Below are 22,765 nucleotides of genomic sequence, written 5' to 3'. Positions count from 1 at the left end.
CACACACAACCATCCCATACACAACTGTAACTCTCGCCCTGTCTCCTTGTTTTGCAATGGCACTAAGAGCAATTTTCCCAGTGTAACAAAGTATTTTATTCTATTTGTACTTTTTCTATTGTATATGGTGTTCTGTCCGTTTTGTGTAGTATGTTATTCTGTTTATCTTATTCTATTGTTTTTTCTCTCTTGTACTTCCTGCCGTGACCAAAGATTTCCCACGTGTGGGACTATAAAGGTTTCTCTTTCTTTCCTTCTTTAAAGAGGCTTTGAGTGCTCAGGTACAGTAGAAAAGCACGATGTATAAAAACCAGTACATTTACTACTTTATTGTCTCTGCTTGCCTTACTGTAAAAGTCCCCGCAGACAAAGACAAAATAAAAACAGTGTTAGTGTCCAATGTTAACATTTATTTGTATGCTGTGTGTATTTATTGTATGTTAACTTTATGTTAGTACGACTCAACACACTGATGTTAGGTTGCCGACCGTGTTACCGGGGTAACGCGCAGGCGAAGAATCTCTTTTGAATAGTAGTTATTTTTTTAGGTTTAATAATACATGTTTGAATTCTCCTGCTGGTCTTTACCCAGCACCACCACATCGGTCATATCGTTGCCTCGTTCTGTCCCTTTCAGTTTAAAAACATCTTAGACCCATAATCTACTATTTCCCCGACATGATTTTTACTTTGCAAGAGTCAAGGAAGACAAAGAAAATCAAAATTAAAGTTTATTGTTTCACCTCCAAGGCTTCAATCAGCTAATTGGTTGGACTGTAGCTACTGGACTTTGGCACATCATTTCTCCAACCCTGGAGGATTTTCAGGATGTAAATATAGTCAAATACCATAAAACATATTTACATCATTCAAAACAATGGCATTACATTGTAAAATATGACTAGATTTATTTGGAAAAAATGAAGACCTTTCTAGAACACTTCTCTCCTTCCTGGCTCGTCTATAACTGGAGAGAAACTCTTAATCTAAACTAACCACAAGATGTCAGCGTTTCATTATTTCTAAGAACAGAACTGAAGTTTTTCTTCCTTCAGATGAACAAACTAGTCCCAGCTGTGTCTACCTACTGGTTCTACAGCACTGTACAATATTAAACACATGTTCAAATCATCTGATACATACACATTCGTATTTTGCGTATTTTCACCGTTTAAGGAGGAAACACACAAGATGCCTTTTCTGAGATGATACAAACAATAAATTACAGAGCTAGAAAAAAGCACTTCTTTGAAATGAGCTCAACAGGTTTCAGTACGTATCATCGCAACAGTGAGCCTGCTCACCACGTCAGAGATCTGCACAATCAGTACAGCGCCAGCAAGCTGCTTCTGTTTCCTGATGTAGAGTCAGGTTAGGTTCAACGGGGTCCAATGCAGAACTGAAGCCAATCCAAATAAGGCATCGAGACGTTATTACAAAAAATAAACCTGTAACTCTCCTAGCAAACACTTTACAAAGGCCTAGACTGAACACACAAAAAGTTAAAAAAACTACAAACGTGTTTCGTCTGTTGTAAAGGATGATGCTTCAGACTTGGAGTCCTTGGAAATCACTTTCCCGCCAATCCAGACCTAGAATATGATGTCTTGATTAAAGCAGGCGACGGCAGTTTTAGTCAGTCAGTATGATTGGGGTGGCTGTTGCTCAGGAGGTAGAGCAGCTCACCTACTGATTGGAAGGTTGGTGGTTCGATCCCTGGCTCCTCCAGTCTGCATGTCAAGTATCCTTGGGCAAGATACTAACCCCAACTTGCTCTCCGATGCATCCATCGGAGTATGAGTGTACTTAGAAAGCACTGAGTATAGATAAAGTGCTTGTGAGAATGGGTGTGATTGGGTGAATGAGGCATGTTGCATAGAGTGCTTTGAGAATAGAAAAGCGCTCTATAAGAATCAGTCCATTCTGGGCAAAAATGCTTTGTGCCCAAAGTTGAACGATGAAGTGACGTGTTTTCCACAGATCAGCGATTTTAGCAGGTACTCAGGTGTTTTTTAATGTTCGGTTAAAGTGGAAAGATCGGTGCCCACAAAAAAAACCCCCAAACTACTGAAGCTTCTGCTCAACTGGAGAAAAGAACTGAACTGAAAATCAATTAAATCTGACAAAAGTTCTCAGCTGATCCTCTCAGAATATGCTGATATATTTCTTATCAGTTACAGGCCCAAGCCATTTAAGGCTTATAAATGGCTTGGGACATTTGCTTATTCAGCAAAGCATGTGAGGGTTGTATTAAGACAGACATCTTCTAATTAAGACATTTAAAAGCCAGAATGACAGCTAGCTAGCATGTCCTTCTCCCACAACTGGATCTAACAGAACAGCACATACATCATCCTGTTCACTGCTTCAGGACCAAACAAACCCATCTGCCTTTCACTATGTCGACATATTGTCTTTGTAACCTACATCTGGAACTTTCAGCCACATAAAGGGCAAAAATCTACCAGTTAAAATGTTACCTAACATGAAAAAGGGCTGAAAAGTCCGAAGGAGGAAACAGCTTCTTGTAGCCAAAAGTCTTTAGAAAGTCAGTTTGAAAATTGGCAAATACAAAACTTTTATAAATACTGGTCCCGAAACTGAAAGCACATTTTGAAGCAACTGTTGCTTAACACTGTAAATCTGACTAATAAATCACACCAGAACATTAATCACAGACTTAACCTTTTTACATGTAAAAGCGTCATAAATAAATTAGCGATCTACACTTTTCTGCTCTTCTCATGAAACATCGGCAGCCGATGTGTCCTCTGATTCTGCACTCGAGTCCAGGTTCACGTCCCTGCTCAGTGCTGAGGCCTGCTCCGGCAGCTGAAGCCTCTCTGCTGCAGGCAGACTCTCAGACTGGGCCATGCCCAAAGCCGGCGAGGCTACCTGAGACACGGGCGCTGAAAGAGTCCGCGGGACTTTGCAGCAGAACTGACCGGTGACGGCCGAATGCGCGTCTGCAGTGAGGTCGTTAGTAGAGGCCGAGTGCGGGGCGCTGGTTATTTCTGAAGGTGAGGGAGGTCCTACCGGGACATCTGTGTCAGCTTCTATTCCAACCCTCTCCGGGTCGGACCGTGGTGACGGCTGATCTGCTGCAACCACAGTTTGACTCCATGGGGGTTGGTAAGGCGGAGGCCCTGCTAGTGGGGAGCTGTCAGGGGTGAGTGGGGCTTGGCTGTGGATGATGATGGGATCTGGGGAAGGCAACGGAGTCTCCTCTTTGTCCACACCTTCAAGATTCACAAGGTCCTTGGAGGGACTCTGGTCTGGGGATATGGAGTCTGGCTGGTGGGAGATGATGCGGAGGCACAGGCCGGCTTTGGGGAACCCGCTAGCTGACGTTGGCTTCCCTTCAGAGGGCCGCACTGGACTCAGCAGCACGGGTAGCTCTTGGCCCAGCGGCTTACGGGGCAGCTCCTCAGGCTTCCCTAAAAACGAGCCATTAAGAACTGTTTATTTTCTTTAAGTGCACATTATTGACACCGAATAATGTACTGGAGTTCTGGAGACTCCTAAAAGGACAGCCGCGTACCTGGAGACGGGAGATCCAGCTTCATCTTTCGCAGCTCAGCCATGGAGGCCTGAAGCTGCTCAACGATCATGTCGTCGCTGTAGAAAAAAGTCTGAGCGATGCGCTCCTGCAGGAACTCTCTCAGCTCCTCCAGAGACATCTTCAAGAGGCGCTCTGTTCACAAACCAGATGTTAAACTCACAGAAACGTGCAGTCACGTCTCATCTGTCTTGTACTGGAGCTGTATTCAGATGACATTTAACCCCTGTTTTAAAAAACTGACAATAAAAAATGTTTGTGTAAACTGAGTTGTGTAATCCCACATATGATTTTGTAATGAGCACATTAATTATAAACATCTTTATATTTATATAACATCTTCTATTTTCTGCAATAATAACTTGTTTGCTACAAATGAGATTTAAACGACTGTAAACATCTATACACTTGTAGATATCCACACGAACACAGAAACCCTGAATCACACAAGTATACAGACATTTATGCAAAAATCATAAAGATGTCTCGAGACCAGACACCAGTAAGTAGTACTTAAATTGCAAAGTGTGGCCTTGCGAAGTTTCACTTTTGCAGACTTTAGGAAAGCAAACAAAAACTGGAAAACTTCAAAATCACTCGATTTCAGGAGGTTAATAAGAGGCTAAAGTTAACACAATGTGGTTGTTGTGTAGAAGGCTCAGTGAGGAAACTGAGCAGAGAGTGATTTATTGTTTCGTGGCGACCCATCCATCATCTCCTTACTCTTGTGTATCTTGAGGATAGTGTAAGACATGGCGGTGAGGAGCCGCTCTCCCTCCAGGATGAAAATGTCCCACAGGCGGAGCGTTAGGGTGAACGGTGTCTGCCGGATCACAAACACAAAAAGTTAGAGAATCACTGCAGCTTAGCTGGATTTGTTTGTGCCAGTGGGTTCATGTATGTGCTGTTCTCCTGCTGGCTGGAGTCAGGAAGTTTGTTTGGTTCCTTCTCAGACCTCAGAGGCCCCGAGGCCCGTCTGAGCCCGGCAACTCAGCGGGATGGAGAAGTGCTGACAACAGCCAAACGCTGCCAGACCACTACCACAGGATTGTGGGCATGCAAGTAGAAGGCTAATAACAGTTTAGGCTGACAGGTCTTAATGCTCTCCTCTAATGCGATGCACCCGAGCTCTGCTGAAATCATGTACAGTATAACTGTGTGAAAGGCGATTCAGTGTTTTTATGTTACAGAGATTAGCATCTGCTAATGCTAACTGCTATATTTACACAGGCTTAACTTTCCAGTTTTATTAAACATGCAGTTGGCTATATTCATAAATTCACATTGTAACGAGCAGCATATGAGCAGCATTCCTTCTCTCACCCCAACCGGTCGCAGCAGATGGCCCCGCCCCTCCCTGAGCCTGGTTCTGTCGGAGGTTTCTTCCTGTTAAAAGGGAGTTTTTCCTTCCCACTGTCGCCAAAGTGCTTGCTCATAGGGGGTCATATGATTGTTGGGTTTTTCTCTGTATCTATGAAGCGCCTTGAGGCGACTTTTGTTGTGATTTGGCGCTATATAAATAAAATTGAACTGAATTGAATTGAATGTGTAATCTGGCTATTTAATGAATAATAATTATCATTCAGAGCACTGAGATACCAGGTTCCTCCAGAACCAGCTCTCAGTTTAGGAGACATGAAGCATCTTTTCTTTGAAGGTCAGGATTAAAACGTTCCTCTCTGATAAAGCTTGTAGTGACGGCTGGATCAGGTGACTCGTTATGCTGCCACACGCTCAGGCTGCTGAACACTTTTTCTTCTCTGTATTCTTTCATTTCCTTCCCCTCACACCCCAACCAATCACAGCAGGCGCTGCCAGAGTCTGTTGGTGATAGCTTCCTGTTGGGAGGGAGTTCTTTTTCTCCACTGTTGCAGGTGCAAGATCGTTATTCGCTTTAGTTTAGTATGTTTCAGGCTCTGATGCAGGGTTCCACCTTATAATATTAAGCACTGTGTGTTGACTGTTGTTGTGAACTGGCACTATAGCAAAATTGAATTGAACTGCTTTAAAACTTCCCAAGCAAAATAGAGAAGATACATGGAAATGATATGACATAAAACAAGAAGAGGGGAAAGCAACCTCTTCACACAGTGAGAAAATAATCAGATGACCTTTTATTCAACGTTTAACAGGCAGAAAAAGATGATCTTACTCGTTTACCCCAAGATAATGACTCACCCTGTCAATGAAACACTGCAGGAACCATTTGGTGCTGTAAATGCCTGCAGACATCTGCTCTTTGTCCTTGAAATAGAGAACACGAGTCAGAACTAGCACGTATCCTGCTTGCTAGAGCGTTACTCCAAGTTTTTCAAAAACAGAAAAAACTGATCTCACCAGATGTTTCTTCAGTTTGGGAACGAGCTTGGAAATAATCTGATCATGATGTGCCTGGAATCTCTGAAGTTTTGGAAAGCCTGGAACAAAAAAGCCTTAACAGGGCAGAAGGGAAGTGAGAACTTTTTAATCTAATTTCATGTCAGTCCAAACCAAATCTGACAAGCAGTACAGTTTGTAATCAGTTCCACCACCCGCAGAGCCAAAGACTGTCATCTGCACGGTTGGTGCAGCTGCAGGAAAATGATTTCAGTGTTTAGCTTCATCGTATCTTGCAGAGAACACGTTTGCTGTTAATGTTCAGACGAATGAATGAATCCTCTGGGATGTCTCACCATGCATGGCGTGTTTCTGGTTGGTGAGCAGCTGTGACAGGGCCCAGAAAGCGTCTTCCTCATTCATGTACATGAGCAGCAGGGCGGCAATCTGACTCATGCCCTGGCAGTAGCTCACCTCCTGCAGGAAACGTGCAAAAAGACCCCAATAATGGGCTTTCCGCTGTTGTGGTAACTGTAACTGACACTAGGTTAACACAAGTTAACACAAGACTATCAAACAATTATTAACTTTTTGTCATCATCCTGTGGGACCATTCTCCACCACGGATATTAGTTTTATTATTATCAGCAGTACTGTTATTGTTGTATTTGTATATTCTATAGTGCCTTAATAGTCAGTAGGAATAAAGCAGATGGGCCATGATCAAAACGAATTAAAAACCCCAGAATATATTAAACATGGGCAAATTTTCAATTACTTAGTCATTCCTATTTTGAAATGTTAATCATGCAAAGCAAAAAACAAAAGCACGGAGCTTTGGTCACTGAGGGGAGTGGAGTCTATCTTAGCAAGTGCAAGGTGAGAGGCAGGGTGCACCCTGGGCAAAGGCCATCGCAGGATCAACAATGAAAGACAGACAGCCATGCAAACTTGTATGCACTCCTAAAACTTTAAGATGCATGTCTCTGGCTGTGGACGAGGACCCACACAGGCACTAGGAGAACATGAGAGAAGGACCCCAGCTGCAGCAAGCACACTACAGACACAATGCTACATGATTTTATTCATATGTACAGAAGAAGCAATGGTGATATTGTCTTAATAGTATATTGCAAATATGTTTGTTTGGTGTGGGCAACTGTATTTGACATAGTACATTGCAACACTATTCTATAGGAAGTGCAGAATTACTAGGCAAGTTGTATTTTTGAGGAATAATGTTATTATTGAACAACAACCATGTTCTCAATGAACCCAAAAAACTCATTAATATCAAAGCTGAATGTTTTTGGAAGTAGTTTTTAGTTTGTTTTTAGTTTTAGCTGTTTTAGGGGGATATCTGTGTGTGCAGGTGACTATTACTGTGCAGAATTATTAGGCAACTTAACAAAAAACAAATATATACCCATTTCAATGATTTATTTTTACCAGTGAAATCAATATAACATCTCCACATTCACAAATATACATTTCTGACATTCAAAAACAAAACAAAAACAAATCAGTGACCAATATAGCCACCTTTCTTTGCAAGGACACTCAAAAGCCTGCCATCCATGGATTCTGTCAGTGTTTTGATCTGTTCACCATCAACATTGCGTGCAGCAGCAACCACAGCCTCCCAGACACTGTTCAGAGAGGTGTACTGTTTTCCCTCCTTGTAAATCTCACATTTGATGATGGACCACAGGTTCTCAATGGGGTTCAGATCAGGTGAACAAGGAGGCCATGTCATTAGTTTTTCTTCTTTTATACCCTTTCTTGCCAGCCATGCTGTGGAGTACTTGGACGCGTGTGATGGAGCATTGTCCTGCATGAAAATCATGTTTTTCTTGAAGGATGCAGACTTCTTCCTGTACCACTGCTTGAAGAAGGTGTCTTCCAGAAACTGGCAGTAGGACTGGGAGTTGAACTTGACTCCATCCTCAACCCGAAAAGGCCCCACAAGCTCATCTTTGATGATACCAGCCCAAACCAGTACTCCACCTCCACCTTGCTGGCGTCTGAGTGGGACTGGAGCTCTCTGCCCTTTACCAATCCAGCCACGGGCCCATCCATCTGGCCCATCAAGACTCCCTCTCATTTCATCAGTCCATAAAACCTTAGAAAAACCAGTCTTGAGCTATTTCTTGGCCCAGTCTTGACGTTTCAGCTTGTGTGTCTTGTTCAGTGGTGGTCGTCTTTCAGCCTTTCTTACCTTGGCCATGTCTCTGAGTATTGCACACCTTGTGCTTTTGGGCACTCCAGTGATGTTGCAGCTCTGAAATATGGCCAAACTGGTGGCAAGTGGCATCTTGGCAGCTGCACGCTTGACTTTTCTCAGTTCATGGGCAGTTATTTTGCGCCTTGGTTTTTCCACACGCTTCTTGCGACCCTGTTGACTATTTTGAATGAAACGCTTGATTGTTCGATGATCACGCTTCAGAAGCTTTGCAATTTTGAGACTGCTGCATCCCTCTGCAAGATATCTCACTATTTTTGACTTTTCTGAGCCTGTCAAGTCCTTCTTTTGACCCATTTTGCCAAAGGAAAGGACGTTGCCTAATAATTATGCACACCTGATATAGGGTGTTGATTTCATTAGACCACACCCCTTCTCATCACAGAGATGCACATCACCTAATATGCTTAATTGGTAGTAGGCTTTCGAGCCTATACAGCTTGGAGTAAGACAACATGCATGAAGAGGATGATGTGGACAAAATACTCATTTGCCTAATAATTCTGCACTCCCTGTATGAGTGCTGCAGTTTCAGCAATTTTTGCAATCCACATGTTTCAGTGGCACGTCTAGTAAAAACCCTGTTTCTGCAAATAATAAAAGCAGCTCAGTAAGACAACCATCAGTGCTGTATCAGCTGCTGTCCACTTAAAGCACTCAATGCATATCATGTCAAAAGCATGCAGTACTGTGTGTGGGGTGTGTGTGTGGGGGGGGGACAAGAAACCACAGTGGAAAATGAAGTCTCTGCCCACGAAAAGAACATTTAGACGTGACTGCAGATTTTTATCAGTTCACTTGAGTTGCTGGTGTTTTAATGTTTCATGTAATTTAGAGAAATCAGCTACTTACTGTGTTGTAGACTGAATATGCAGAGAGGACATGAAAGAGAGCCTGCTGCCTGTAAATCAAAGAAACAGGAAGGAAAGGATAGGAAAGGAGAAGAAGCAACAAAAGGAAACAAGGAAGGGAGTGAGAAGGAGAGGAAATGAAAAAATGAGTGTCATGAATCCTGACACTGTATGTGAAGCTGTAAGCAAACCCCACAGCAAACAGTGTGCTGGACACACAATTACAAACCAGAAGTGAGAGGAAAGGAAAAAATAACAGTAACACAGAGAGACTACAGTCTCTGCTCTTTAAAAATCCTTTTTGTATCCTGAACATCTGTTAGATACTGAAATGTTCTCCAGCTCCACACTTTCCACTGCTGCTTCTGAACAGGACCATTACACTGACATCACTCTGTTACAGGATCAGGTTACACATAAACCCACGCCATCCAGAGCTCAGCCTGCCCACCTCTCTCTCACACTCAGTCCAAGTTCACCCTGAGGTCTCTCTGCTGCAGACACAGATTTTTTTCCTCTCGCACTTTTTTAATCTGTTTGAATATGGTAACAGTTACAACCTGGAAAATGATATGTAACACACACTACATGACCCAAAGTATGTGGACATCCAAGCCATGTGCATCAATGTCCTTCTACAACAACCTTAATTAGTCTTGTCTCAGGTTTTCCCTCTGACGGGAACCTGGATGCAGGGATTTCAGTGCTCAGCGCTACTCATTTCAGCCTACTCTGAATCCAGCCTACACTGCAGTGAAACCACAACTGCTGGTTCCTTTCAGAGGTAAGAAAACTCATAAACCTATTTGGATTTTTATTTAAAATATCCATCCATCCATCCATCCATCCATCTTTTTCCACTTATCCGGGGCCGGGTCATGGAGGCAGCAGAGTAAACAGAGAAGCCCAGACCTCCCTCTCCCCAGCCACCTCCTCCAGCTTATCCAGGGGAACACCAAGGCGTTCCCAGGCCAGCCGAGAGATATAATCTCTCCAGCGTGTCCTGGGGCTGCCCTGGGGCCTCCTCCCGGTGGGACATGCCCAGAACACCTCACCCAGGAGACGCCCAGGAGGCATCCTTGTCAGATGCCCGAACCACCTCAACCTGCTCCTTTCCATGTGGTGAAGCAGCAGCTCTACTCTGAGCCCCTCACGCACCCCTGAACTTACCCTATCTAAAAGGGAGAGTCCAGCCACATTTCTGCTGCTTGTATCCACAGCTCGTGACCATAAGTGAGGGTAGGGACGTAGATCGACTGGTAAATTGAGAGCTTCGCTTTTACACTCAGCTCTCTCTTCACCACAACAGACCAGTACAGCGTCCGCATCACTGCAGCCGCAGCACCAATCCATCTGTCGATGTCCCACCCCCTTCTCTCGTCACTTGTGAACAAGACCCCGAGATACTTAAGCTCCTCCACTTGGGGCAGAAACTCGTCCCTGACCCAGAGTGGGCACTCCACCATGGCCTCAGATTTGGAGGTGCTGATTCTCATTCCCACTGTGAATAAGGAGTATTCCAGTATCCCAATACTGGAATACTCCTTATCCTAATAGTCCATTGTGCTTAGTTTAAATGCTAATTGCACAGTAAATATTCTGTAGGTGTCCCACATTTAAAGGCATCTTAAAAGCGAATGCAGCAAAATAACCCCGTCTCTCCATCACTGTCAGTTTAAAGCACATAAAAGATCCAGATCTGTTCAAAGAATTCAAGGTGAATGAGCTTCAATCTGACAGCTAACAACAAATAATTATTATCGTCCTCGTTTTATCCTGAACTGCACGTTACCATCCCCCCAAAAATCATTTTGTTTAGGTGTCGAGATAGGTTTGAAGAATCGTGGACTTCTATTGGTCCCAACTACTATATTTCTGGTATCGCAACATTCCTGTTACAGCATACTGGTAACTGTGGTTTTTCCCCTTTTCAGCCAGCCTACCAGTTTGCTTTTGTGTGTACTAGGAAGGGAACATTTTTATTCAACCTTTTCTTTTTCTTCCTTTAACTTGAGCTGGTATATTCATCTTGCTCAGCTATGTTTACTCTTTTTCACTTAACTAATTCTGAAGCTACACAACTAAAGGCCAAAAACGTGCGGATCTGGTAGTTCTCGAGAAACAGAGGGGAATATGGTAGCATCTTTATTTATAACGCACTTTACATCCAACAATGTTGGCCAAAGTGCTACAAATACAAAACAAAAGAGAAAACTGTTAAATTACATATAGAATACCTTAAAAATTAAAAAATAATATAATTAATAAGAAACAGATTAAGAGACATCAACAAGTCCTGCTGTGCTGAAAGCCAAGGTAAATAAATATGTTTTAAAAACAGATAAGGAAGGTGCCTGTCTAACATGTAAAGGCAACTTATTCCACAATTTTGGTGCTGCCACAGCAAACGCCCGATCCCCTCTGAGCTTACGATTAGTCCTGGGCACGCTCAGGAGGAGCTGGTCTGCCCACCTGAGGGACCGTGAAGGTATGTATGGATGAAGAAGCTCAGAGAGGTACAGAGGGGCAGCATTGGACAAGCATTTAAAAACAAATACAAGCAGCTTAAAATGGATCCTAAAATGCACGGGCAGCCAATGAAGTGAATATAAAACTGGGTGATGTGCTCGCATCTACGAGTGCCAGTTAAAAGACGTGCAGCCTGAACTAGCTGCAGTCGAAAAGCAGAAGATCGACTCACCCTAAAATAAAGAGAATTACAGTAATCCCGCCGAACGGTTACAAAGGCATGGATTACTGTTTCAAATTGCTGTCTCGCAAGAAAGTGCTTGATTTTGGCCAGCTGCCTCAGATGAAAGAAACTAGACCGTACAACCGACCGATCTGGAGTTCAGGATCAATCTTAAAACCCAGATTAACAATCTCTGGTTTACAGAATGATTTCAGGGTTTGCAAATCAACACACGGAACAGCAGTGGAGGCAGGTCTGAACACCATTACTTCAGTCTTAGAATCATTAAAACAAAGAAAGTTTATCGCCAATCACGACTTGACGTCGTCCGGACATGTTTGCAAACGATTTACAGACGATCCATCTGTGTCTGTGTCTCCTAAAAATTAAACCCAAGGGAAGTAAATAAAGCGAAAACAGGATAGAGCCCAGAATGGAACCGTGTGGTACTCCGTGAGACAGCGGAGCACGGGAGGACTCACAGTTTCCTAAGTGAACTGAAAAGGTTTGATCTGTTAAGTAAGACCTGAACCATTTCAGAGTCACATCTGTTACACCGACACACTGCTCCAAACGGGAGATTTCATGGTCTACGGTGTCAAATGCAGCAGTTAAATCGAATAAGATAAGAATGACACTTTCACCAGAATCACATGATAAAAATATATCATTAAAAATTCTTAAAAGTGCTGATTCAGTGCTATGCATTACTTTAAAACCAGATTGGAAAATCTCCTGAACATTTTGTGCATCAAGTACAGGATCAATTGGTTATATGCTACTTTTTCCAAGACTTTAGATAAAAAGGGCAGCTTAGATATTGGTCTAAAGTTTATTAGTTTATTATGTTTCATGTCGCACTAGTGTAAATGGTAAATGGGCTGACTCTTATAGAGTGCTTCATACAACTTACCTTATTCACCCAATCACACCCATTCATACAATTCATACAGTTGTTTGCTAAATGTTGTCCTATAATTAGTAGGGGTGGGTTTTTATAATCGATTTATCGATTAAAATCGATTCTGGCTTGGATAACGTAAAATCGATTCATTAAAATCCTGAATCGATTTTTTAATATTAATTTATTTTGCCCGAAATGCCAGAATCTCAGGTGAAAGATCACAAAATTTCAACAACCACCAAACAGCTAAGACAGTAAATGAGAGCAGGAACACGGCTTCTGCACAAAGACGTAAACACACAGCGCGACCCGCGGATCAGAATCAGTGAGATGTCGCCTTTCTCAGCTGATGGTCGGGGCTGAAAGCCGACAGCTCGCCGATTCTGATCCGCGGGTCCGCGCTTTTTGTTTACGCCCTTTATGAGCCGATTCTAAAGCTGTTAGTTTCATCTCTCTCCAAACAATATTGACCGAACCAGCAGCAAAAGAAGATCCAAACTACGCTTCACATAAACATCATCATGAATTCACTCTGACTTTTGCTGACTTTTCAGGATAAAAATCACACTTCATGCACAGCTCTCTCTCTCTCTCTCTCTCTCTCTCTTTTCTTCATTATTCGCTTGCTTGTTACGCACAAGTCTAACGTTGTTTACAGCGCTGTCGGCCGACGTTTTTTTTTTTCCCTTTTACTTACTTCCGAAAAGTAAACCTAATTTCTGCTGTTCAATATTGAACAAATTTAAATTTTTTTAAATTAAGCAAAATGTAAAACGCTTAACCGTGTCTCTAATAAAACCGCTGTAACGTCAGAGGTGATGTTCATGTGTTGATTAATGGTTTTCTTTCGTTTTTGATGTACTGCAGAATATTTTTATAAAATCCCAGGCCAGGAAAATCACCTTCATGTTTTTCTGTGTTTTATCTTCAGCTACTTTGACACAAAAGCATCTGCTGTGACGCTCACACCTGTGATAAAGTCTTGCGTGTGTCAGCTTCCTTTTTATTGATACAAAAATATGTAAATGTACTGATCTGAATTATAATATTTCTGACTGTCAAAATTTCCCAGATTCAAATCGAATCGAATTAAATCGAATCGTGGATCGAATCGATTCGGGACCTTGTGAATCGGAATTGAATCGATTCTAGAAATCAGTGACGATACCCAGCCCTAATAATTAGCACTGCGACCTAACAATCTTAACACTTTGCTGAAAGCATATGATAACTGTATGCTTTCACACTGTATTCCTCTTTAATGTGCAAGTTACATCATTTGCTCACAGTGTTGGGGAGTAACGGAATACATGTGCCGCCGTTACGTATTTAAAATACAAAATATGAGTAACTGTATTCCGTTACAGTTACCGTTTAAAAAGGTGGTATTCAGAATACTTTGTTGAAATAAATGGATTACACTGCGGTACTTTCCTGTTTCATTTTGTCGCGGGTCAGGACTGTTTGGGTTTTGTTTGACAGCTACGTTCTGTTGTTCCAGGCGGCAGCGTTACGGTTGCCATGGTTACAGGGCGACGCTCTATCTCTCGCGCGGCTGTGTGTTTCCTGGGTGAGAGAGCGCCTTTTTGTTGTTGTTGTTGTTGTGCTAAGCTAACAGGCAGAATGCTACAAGAATAGCTCAAAAGAATGTAGCATCATGGGCAGTGTAGTCCGTGTTGCAGGGAGAATGGACTGCCATACACGTTATGTGTCTGTGAGAGCGAGGAGGGAGAAAAAAGGGAGTGGAAAGGTACGAGTTGTCATTGAGGAAAAACGGGAGCTGGAAGCATGTAAATATAATAATAACCACTTCAGCCAAGAAGAGTGCCTGACGAGCCCAGTTGTAAGTAAGCTATTAAGACTCGACTGTACACTGTGTTCGTGTTTTCCTCCGAAAACAATAAGTTCCGTTGGAGCAGCCTTTCAACGCCTCTCTCTGTCTCTCGCAAGAAAAGTTGACCCACACAACAAAGTAAAGCTATTTTTCGGCTAAAAGCCCAACACGGACCCCGCCGTATTAGTCAGAGGTCCCTTTACTACAGTTCGGAGCCGCGGACCTTCAGTAATGGTAATAAATCACACAGCAATAGTACATTCACGTTGTTGTAAAAAGCATGATAATATGTTAAGTAATCCAAAGTATTCAGAATAGGTTACTGTCATTGAGTAACGTAACGGAATACGTTACAGAATACATTTTGGGGCGTGTATTCTGTAACGGAATACATTTTAAAAGTAACCTTCCCAACACTGTTTGCTCAGTACTTTGAAAATATGTCTCTGTAACTTTGGATCCCACCACTGAGCTTGGCGGTTATAAATATTCTTTGAGAACAGAAAGTCCGAGCCGTTTATCCGTCTGAAATCCATTTCAGCTGCAAAATCCGACTCAACAGTGAAACTTACTTGACTCCAAAGCGATCCATGAACATGATATGGTTTCGAAATGTCCTGTTGATGTCCAAGTCAATCTGTTTGATCTCAGATGAGCACAGCCTGGCCTGCTCCTTCATTTTCTGAGTGAAAAACAGACAAAAGTCAACAAGGACATGTGGAGGTACCTGTGCTGAAAGACAAATGTGTCATTCAGTAGAGCTACAAAAACAAGTTTTACATATCAGGGAATATATATTGTAAATTCAGTCAGAATGAATCTATTATTGATTATGCTAACTGTTTATGTGTGTCATCAGTTTTCTGAAACATCTCGTCTATCAGAGAAAATGTGATTGCATCTATGAATGTGCTGAAAATGTGATTACAGGTTGGTGGACCATCTTATCCTTTACAAATATGTGTCAGTTAAGATCAGTCTGCCAGGTGATAAGACTGTCAGCTTTGATATTTCATAGCTTTAACTTTTTTTAAAACATGCTACTTTATACTTTTACTTTATTACATTAGACTTGTAACATTTACAACATAGCTACAGTTTATAACAGTTATATAATGTTTTTCTCTCAGCTTTTTAAAAAACGTATTTATATGTCCAACTTATTTTTATGCTCAGAACAGATTTGCAAAGAGACTCATTTCAGACGTGAATAAATACCTCATATTTGCCCTCGTTCTCCTTCTTGGCCCTGTCCACGTCCAGCATCAGTGCCCAGGCCCGGCCTCTGAGCTGCAGGGGGATGCCTTTGTATACTCGTTTTACCATCTGGCAGCAGAGAGCAGAGGGAATCATAAACACTGAGTGAATAAAACGCCACAAAGTTTAGAGAACAGAAGCTACAAAGACTGAATCATCAGAAAGTTAAACCACCTACCGATCGCCTACGACCCCGTTCACAGTAAAGCCAAAAGTTTGAAAACATTTTCCGTGAGCACTCGAAGCAGGTTTGTAAGTATCTCTCTGTCGTACAGTTTCTGTTAACTTGGTTGGCTTTGCAACTTCTACCTCAAGTACCTCCACTCATCAACATGGAAACACCCCCCCAAATCCTTTGTCTTGGGCCAAGTGCTTTGTCTTTTGGACTTAATGCTTAATTGTATTCAGCGTGAGTTTTAGTCTGTCTGTTGTTTTGCTTTTTTCCTCTGTGTCTGTGAGTCTGCGTTCGGGTCCAGTCCTGCCTGCCACGCACAGTTCATCCACCTTGCTTGCTCTCATTGCTGTGTATGTATTTGATGTACTTGTGCTTTTCTCAGCTCACTGACCACTCAAAGTGCTTTAGACTACAAGTCACATTTTAGCCACACATTCATAAAGCACTTTACACTTCTAGCTACAGATTTTTTACAATTTTCTGATTACTCTGTTTTTTTTACTTAGACAGGCTGCACAACTATATTTTTTAATGATTTATTATTATTTTTCCATCTTTCCGAGACAGCAACATGATATTTACTCCTGCAGCCTCCCAGCCCTGACTTTGTTCAGTCACTGCTAACCAACTAACTCTGGTCCTTATACACTAATGTGCTGCCTCTGAGTAAACTGGTCAGCTTGGTGTTATGCTGGTGTATAGCACAGTTTTGTTGAGTTTGTAGACTTCAGCTGGTGACAGAAGTGCTTGTTCTGCTTTAGGGATCTGCTGTAAACTGGTGGCTCTTTGAACCAGAATCCACAGCAGTCAGAGATCTGCTGCCACTACACAGAGTTCACCACAGCTGCAGAGCAGAACAGAGACTACTGTCACCAGCTTTAGTCAGGTGGAACTGTACATATTGTATTATTTATTCAGTCATTTGGAAAAGGAAACTAGAATTACAACTAGAACGAGCTCAATGACGACTTTAAAAGAGAGCGTTAGGCTAACAAAGAGCTCAAATTCATGCTTCGAGCACGATAATGTTTCATGTTTTTAACAAAGACAGATGACAGAAATGCTCAATGATGGATCAAACTGAACTGAACTCAGTTCAGTTTTATTTATATAGCACCAAATACCAAATTAGTTACTGCAAGATGCTTTATATTTTATGGTAAAGACCTTAGAATAACACAGAGATTTATTATTTATGAACAATTTAGGCAGCACGGTGGCACGGTGGTTAGCACTGTTGCCGCACAGCAAGAAGGTCCTGAGTTCAATTCCACCATCAGGCCGGGGTCTTTCTGTGTGGAGTTTGCATGTTCTCCCCTGTTTGCGTGGGTTCCCTCCGGGTACTCCGGCTTCCTCCCCAAAGACATGCAGTTAGTGGGGATAGGTTAACTGATTAATCCAAATTGCCCACAGGTGCGAATGTGAGCGTGAATGGTCTGTCTGTGTCAGCCCTGCGACAGACTGGCGACCTGTCCAGGGTGTGCCCCGCCTCTCTCCCTATGACAGCTGGGACAGGCTCCAGCACCCCCTGCAGCCCTGAAAAGGATAACTGGAAGCGGATGGATGACTTACTGACACTAGTGGAGACCAAGCTAACGGTGGATGTACACTCAGCTGCTCTGGTTGAGTCTATTGATTTTCCAGCCACAGTAACAACGATCAATAAGCATAGCAGCGACTCTCTCACTAATGTAGGTGTTTGTCCAGAGGGTCGGAACCAGTCAAGCTAATTTTCCACCTTTCCACATCCCGTACAAGGACGCACATCGTCTTAGTGAGGAAGAGTGTCGGTGCAAAACCAAAGAAACTAACCCAGAACTGCAGAGTGTCAGAACCCAACCTCTGCGTTGTACAATGGGATTTTTTAATACATTTTAAAAAGTATAATGGAAACATGAAATTAGCATATAAGAAATCTGATTTCATCATTTTTTCAGCAAAATTGTTATTGCTAATGACTGCTTGTGAGACTTATGGGGACACTTGCCAGAAGCTTGTATGAGGACATCATTATCGAGATGGAGAGAAGATTGTAGGTTTTTTCCTCTCCTAGTGTGATTTATATTCTGGTGAGAAGCTTTGATTCAGAATTCTTAATGAGGGAGTACATTTGAGCTGAATATGTTCTGGACTCAACACCGACACTTGCTGTGATTCAATCTGTGTTACAAAACTCGCTGACATCAGAGAAACCAGCTGCAGTTTTACATGTTTGTCAGCAATTGTCTCCAGCAATGAAGTCATTATAAATCTGTTCTGAATTTTCCATGTGCTCCGTGTGCAAACTGTTACTCACCCTGTCACTGTTCTTGTATTTATCCCACTTCTTCACCATCTTCAGCCATTTCTCTGCTCTCTCAATCTCCTGCTGCTTCAGCTATGAAAGTAAAAGAAGCTGGTGAACAAAAACAACCTACTGCATGCATTTGTCCTGAAAGAAATGTGGCATTTGCCTCTTTACCTTCTCTTCATGTGCAGTTGGTGCCGGCAGCTCATCTTCACTGGAAGAATGAAGAGAAACAAATGATGAGATGCAACAAAACAGGGCAGAGTGGTACCAACCGGCATGACTTTACTTTGAAGACAGACTTACTGCATGAAGCCGAAACGGTCGATGACTTTGTAGATGCTGTAATCAGCATCCTCCCAGGGGTAGATCTCCACCCCGCCCTGCCTGCCCTGGAAACAGTAACAGGTATAAACTTACAAACTACAGTCTAGACAAATAGATACGCACATGTGTACAATTACTTACATAAACAAAAGGATCTTATTGTGCTGAAGCGCACCTGCCCTAAAGGAGGAACTACAAAGGCCCCAAAATGGAGTTTAAAGACTCTTGATGAGCCCAAGGTCCTACAGTATGGATATAGGTGCTCCTTACATGGGTCAGTTCTACATCTGGCCTGCATCTGGCCCATATAACACATGTAACCCATGTAAAGCCTGCCTCATTGCTTTTGGCCTGTGCCTGGCCTGGATACAGGACTTGCGAGTGCTGTGCCAAAAGAAGTCCAGATTAGGCCCCCATGTGTCTTCTATCTGGGTCCATGCACAAACCTTTGCACACAATCGTGTTTGTCGTTAGTTAGGGACGACGACAGGCATATTGTGATGCTCCTCTTCCTCTTTAATGCTACAGTTATTATTATTACAGGTATTACAGAACTAGCAGTAAGGTCTGGGGTTGATAAGCTGAAGTACTGTAGAAGTAGCAGAAACTAGTTCCTCCTGGGGCCACTTCAGGCTGTCTCCAAAAACAGTCAGTTAGACTGACGTGACACTGACTGATCACTAGAATTGCACCCTCTCATCCACAAATCATCACTTCTGCCTTAAAATAAATCATAGTTTGAGTCCAGAAATCTTTGATATACAGTGCTCCCTCGCTATAACGCAGTTCACCTTTCGCTGTTTCGCTGATTTTTTTGGTGCAATTTTGCATCCTTTTTTTTTTTAAACAACACATTGTGTTCTGCGTCCTGATTGGCTGTAGACCATTGTAATCAATCTTGTGCCGTGTCTCCTGTACAGTACAGAACGTGTTCAGTTTGTCAAATTTACATAAATCTTTGATCCTAGCAGTGTGACTCTGCTGTACTGTAAGTTTGTAAGTTTTCTCCCCAACAAACACGACAATGTCGACGAAACGTTTTGCACCGTCAAAGGCTTCTGCGGTAGCACCCAACAGGCAGCGGAAGCTGCTAACCATCGCACAAAAAGACATGCTCATTCTTCTCGCTTCCTCCACTTCTGTACCATTGATTCATTATGTTGAATTCTCTGGCAGCTGCTCTATTCCCATGTTCTGGACCTGAAAACAGGGTTTGATCTTTGGCTTCATTCTATAATAATGGGCTTTTTTTTCTATGAAGGTTTGAACTTCTCTTCCACATCGAAAGGAGCCACCTGAGGTGGTTCGGGCATCTGACAAGGACGCCTGCTGGGCGCCTCCTGGGTGAGGTGTTCCGGGCATGTCCCACCATGAGGAGTCCCCGGGGCAGACCCAGGACACGCTGGAGAGATTATATCTCTCGGCTGGTCCCAGACAAGCTGGAGGAGGTGGCTGGGGAGAGGGAGGTCTGGGCTACTCTGCTTAGGCTGCTGCCCCCGCGACCCGGCCCCGGATAAAGCGGAAGAAGATGGATGGATGGTTTGAACTTTGTGTTTAAACAAGAGAGAAAAGTGTGAAAATGTCTGTCTTAGAAAAGTGTATAAAGGGAGTAGTGAGGGGTTTTTACAGCTTTAAAACATCTATAATAATTGTAAAAAATAAAGTTGGCTATTTTGGGGATTTCACCTATCGTGGGTTATTTTTAATAACGCGATAAACGAGGGACGACTGTACAGTATTTTTTTAGAGCTTACTTTTGGAGTAGGGCTTTGCCCCTTGGAATCAATGCTTGAGGACCAAGCATGTCATGATCATGTTCATTAGGGTTCACATAAGCCACATTGCCATACAGTATATCCTCTACATTTACAGTTTGCATTGGTACTTCGTGATATCACTAGTTGCCAGTTGGACATTTTTTAAAATACATCTATTTAAATATTTAAGCTTTACATCGCAGTCAAAAGCCAAAAAGTACACATGTGACTAACTAAATGAATAAAAGCACAGTATGAACATGGACAGAAAGCTCCACACACAAACCTCCTCCCCTAATCAAGTAAGCACTCAGTCTCTCTCCATAGTACAACTGTACATGACATGCATTTAGAATCTCCTTAAACCTGCACAAAGTTTAGAAGTAATGCTTTTATCATGGAAAATCCATTTGAGCAACAATTTGATCCCAGTGTTGACATAACACAGAGGGAACTAATCCTCAGACAGACAGCCTGAGAGGCTTCTCACTCCACTCGACTGTGGTTGGCTGCCTAACTGGAAAGCAGCCAATCAGCGAACCCAAAGAAAGTGTAAAGCTTCACCATGGCTGAGTCGGCTCTCTGAGCCTCAGAGGCCCTGCATGTGATGTCGGCGTCATCAGAGTGAGAGGACTAAAAATAATTTTACACCGAGGGCGTTTGGAGACACACAGTGTGTTACAGAAAGACATTAAAGCCAGAGAGATGGCTCTATTTGAATCGCACTCATTTAAATTTTGCTACGCTGATTCACTACAACTGAATCGAATTCACTAAATGAATGACTCACATCATTTGTAAGACACAATAAGATTTGATGGAGTGCATCAAAACACAAGAGCACCAGTGTCTACGGCTGCCTTATTTCACAGCACTAATGACTGTCAGGCCACTTTAAACCATTCGACACAACCCGACTACTCTGCCTTGTTTTCTTTCATCTTTTCTGAATGACACAGCTACTGTGAGTTACAGGTGCCAACAAACAGACAGCCGATCTTACCCTGATCGTACTTAGTGGTAGCATTTACTTACAGAAGTCAAGTGGTAAGAGCTAGCGATTAGCACTATGACCGCCTGCTTAACATTGTGTTGGTCCCCTTTTTGCTGCTAAAATAGCACTGTCCCATTGAGGCATTGACTCCACTAGACCCCTGTAGGTGTGCTGTGGTATCTGACACCAAGATGTTAGCAACAGAGTCCTGTAAGCTGTGAGGTGGGGCCCCCGTGGACTTGTTTGTCCAGCACATCCCAGAGATGCTCGAATGGATTGAGGGAAATCTGGAGTCCAAATCAACACCTCGCTGTGCTCCTCAAAGCTTCCTGAACACTTTTGCTTTCTGACAGGTTGCATTATCCAGCTGAATATTGTTTCCATGAAAGGGTGTACATGGTCTGCAAAAAAGCTTAGCTAGGCGGTACGAGTTGAAGTAACATCCACAATGATGAAGGTTTCCCAGCTGAACATCGCCCAAAGCATCACACTGCTTGCTTCCTCCAACACAACAAACAACACACACCCAGCCATCCATGTGATGTACAAGTGATTCATCAGATGAGGCCGATCTTCTTCCATTGTGCTGGGGTCCAGTTCCGATGCTCGCTTGCCCATTGCTGGCACTTTGGGCAGTGGACAGGAGTCAGGATGGGCAGCCTGACTGGTCTGCATCTATTCAGCCCCATTCGCAACAAACTGTGATGCACTGTGTATTCTATATATGCTTTAGTAGATGTTGGATCAGACCATATGGGCCAGCTTTTGTTCCCTGTGTACATCAGTGAGCCTTGGCTGCCCATGTCCCTGTCTCTGGTTCACCCCATTTCCTTCCTTGGACTACTTTTGATAGATGCTGACCACTGCAGGCCAGGAACACGCCACAGGAGTGGCAGCATTGGAGATACTCTGACTTCGTTATTGAGCCGGCACAGTTCAGCCTTAGTCAAACTCTCTCAAATCCTTACATTCACCAGTTTTTCCTGCTTTTAAAGACAAAATGTTCACTTCTTAAATGCACCCACTAACAGATTCCACGAAGAAGAGATAATCAGTGTTATTCCTAATGTTTCACTAATTTCTCATTTTTAATGTTCTTAATTTTATACTTACCGTACTGATAATGTTTAGAGCATCATTTTGGAGCTCTGGCTTCTTTTGAAAATAATGGCTTCTTTTGGCATCAAAAGAAGAATAATTTTGTTATCCATATATTCTTTTTCAAGATGATCATACACAGTGTCATTTATTTGAACTGTTCTTTTCCAGTTTGACTGTCCAGGGTACATCTTTAATCTTTTAAAAAATAAAACAAGAATTAGGCCCACAAGTTTGAACTTATTTTGACTTTTCTCTAATCCAAGTAAACCCACATTTTCAAATATATCTGTACATTATTATTTGGTTTAATGCCCCTTAGAAACCTGCCCCTCAAATATATGTTTTTGGTAGTCATCAACTAGCTTCTGCATTATTTTGGCTGGATATTTAATGACCCTTGTTGGCAGAATTGGTATATAAAAATTGTTGTTTTCCTGGCACAGAACTGGCGTTTAAGCACAGCCCACAA

At 42.6% G+C, this 22,765-nt stretch overlaps 1 protein-coding gene across 1 annotated transcript in view; it reads right to left on the bottom strand.

Moving 5' to 3' along the window:
- Positions 1-737: 737 nt before the first annotated feature.
- Positions 738-22,765, bottom strand: part of LOC146679188 (USP6 N-terminal-like protein) — a 30,710-nt gene continuing 8,682 nt past the window's right edge. Inside the window, exons 3-14 of the mRNA XM_085408773.1 lie at positions 18,424-18,509; positions 18,292-18,331; positions 18,127-18,207; positions 15,617-15,724; positions 14,971-15,080; positions 8,970-9,018; positions 6,232-6,352; positions 5,897-5,991; positions 5,738-5,803; positions 4,283-4,382; positions 3,542-3,694; positions 738-3,437 (exon numbers count right to left, since the gene is read on the bottom strand). Of these exons, the coding sequence (XP_085264899.1) occupies positions 2,743-3,437; positions 3,542-3,694; positions 4,283-4,382; positions 5,738-5,803; positions 5,897-5,991; positions 6,232-6,352; positions 8,970-9,018; positions 14,971-15,080; positions 15,617-15,724; positions 18,127-18,207; positions 18,292-18,331; positions 18,424-18,509 (1,704 nt within the window). The 3' untranslated portion in view covers positions 738-2,742. The remainder of the gene's footprint in view (positions 3,438-3,541; positions 3,695-4,282; positions 4,383-5,737; positions 5,804-5,896; positions 5,992-6,231; positions 6,353-8,969; positions 9,019-14,970; positions 15,081-15,616; positions 15,725-18,126; positions 18,208-18,291; positions 18,332-18,423; positions 18,510-22,765) is intronic.

This window comes from Rhamphochromis longiceps, linkage group LG1 (genome assembly GCF_057381845.1).
Source record: "Rhamphochromis longiceps isolate RC_006_pf linkage group LG1, R_longiceps_female_GT1.1, whole genome shotgun sequence".
Lineage (NCBI taxonomy): Eukaryota > Metazoa > Chordata > Actinopteri > Cichliformes > Cichlidae > Rhamphochromis > Rhamphochromis longiceps.
The sequence above is the reverse complement of the archived record's forward strand: the minus strand, read 5'-3'. Positions and strand labels throughout refer to the sequence as shown.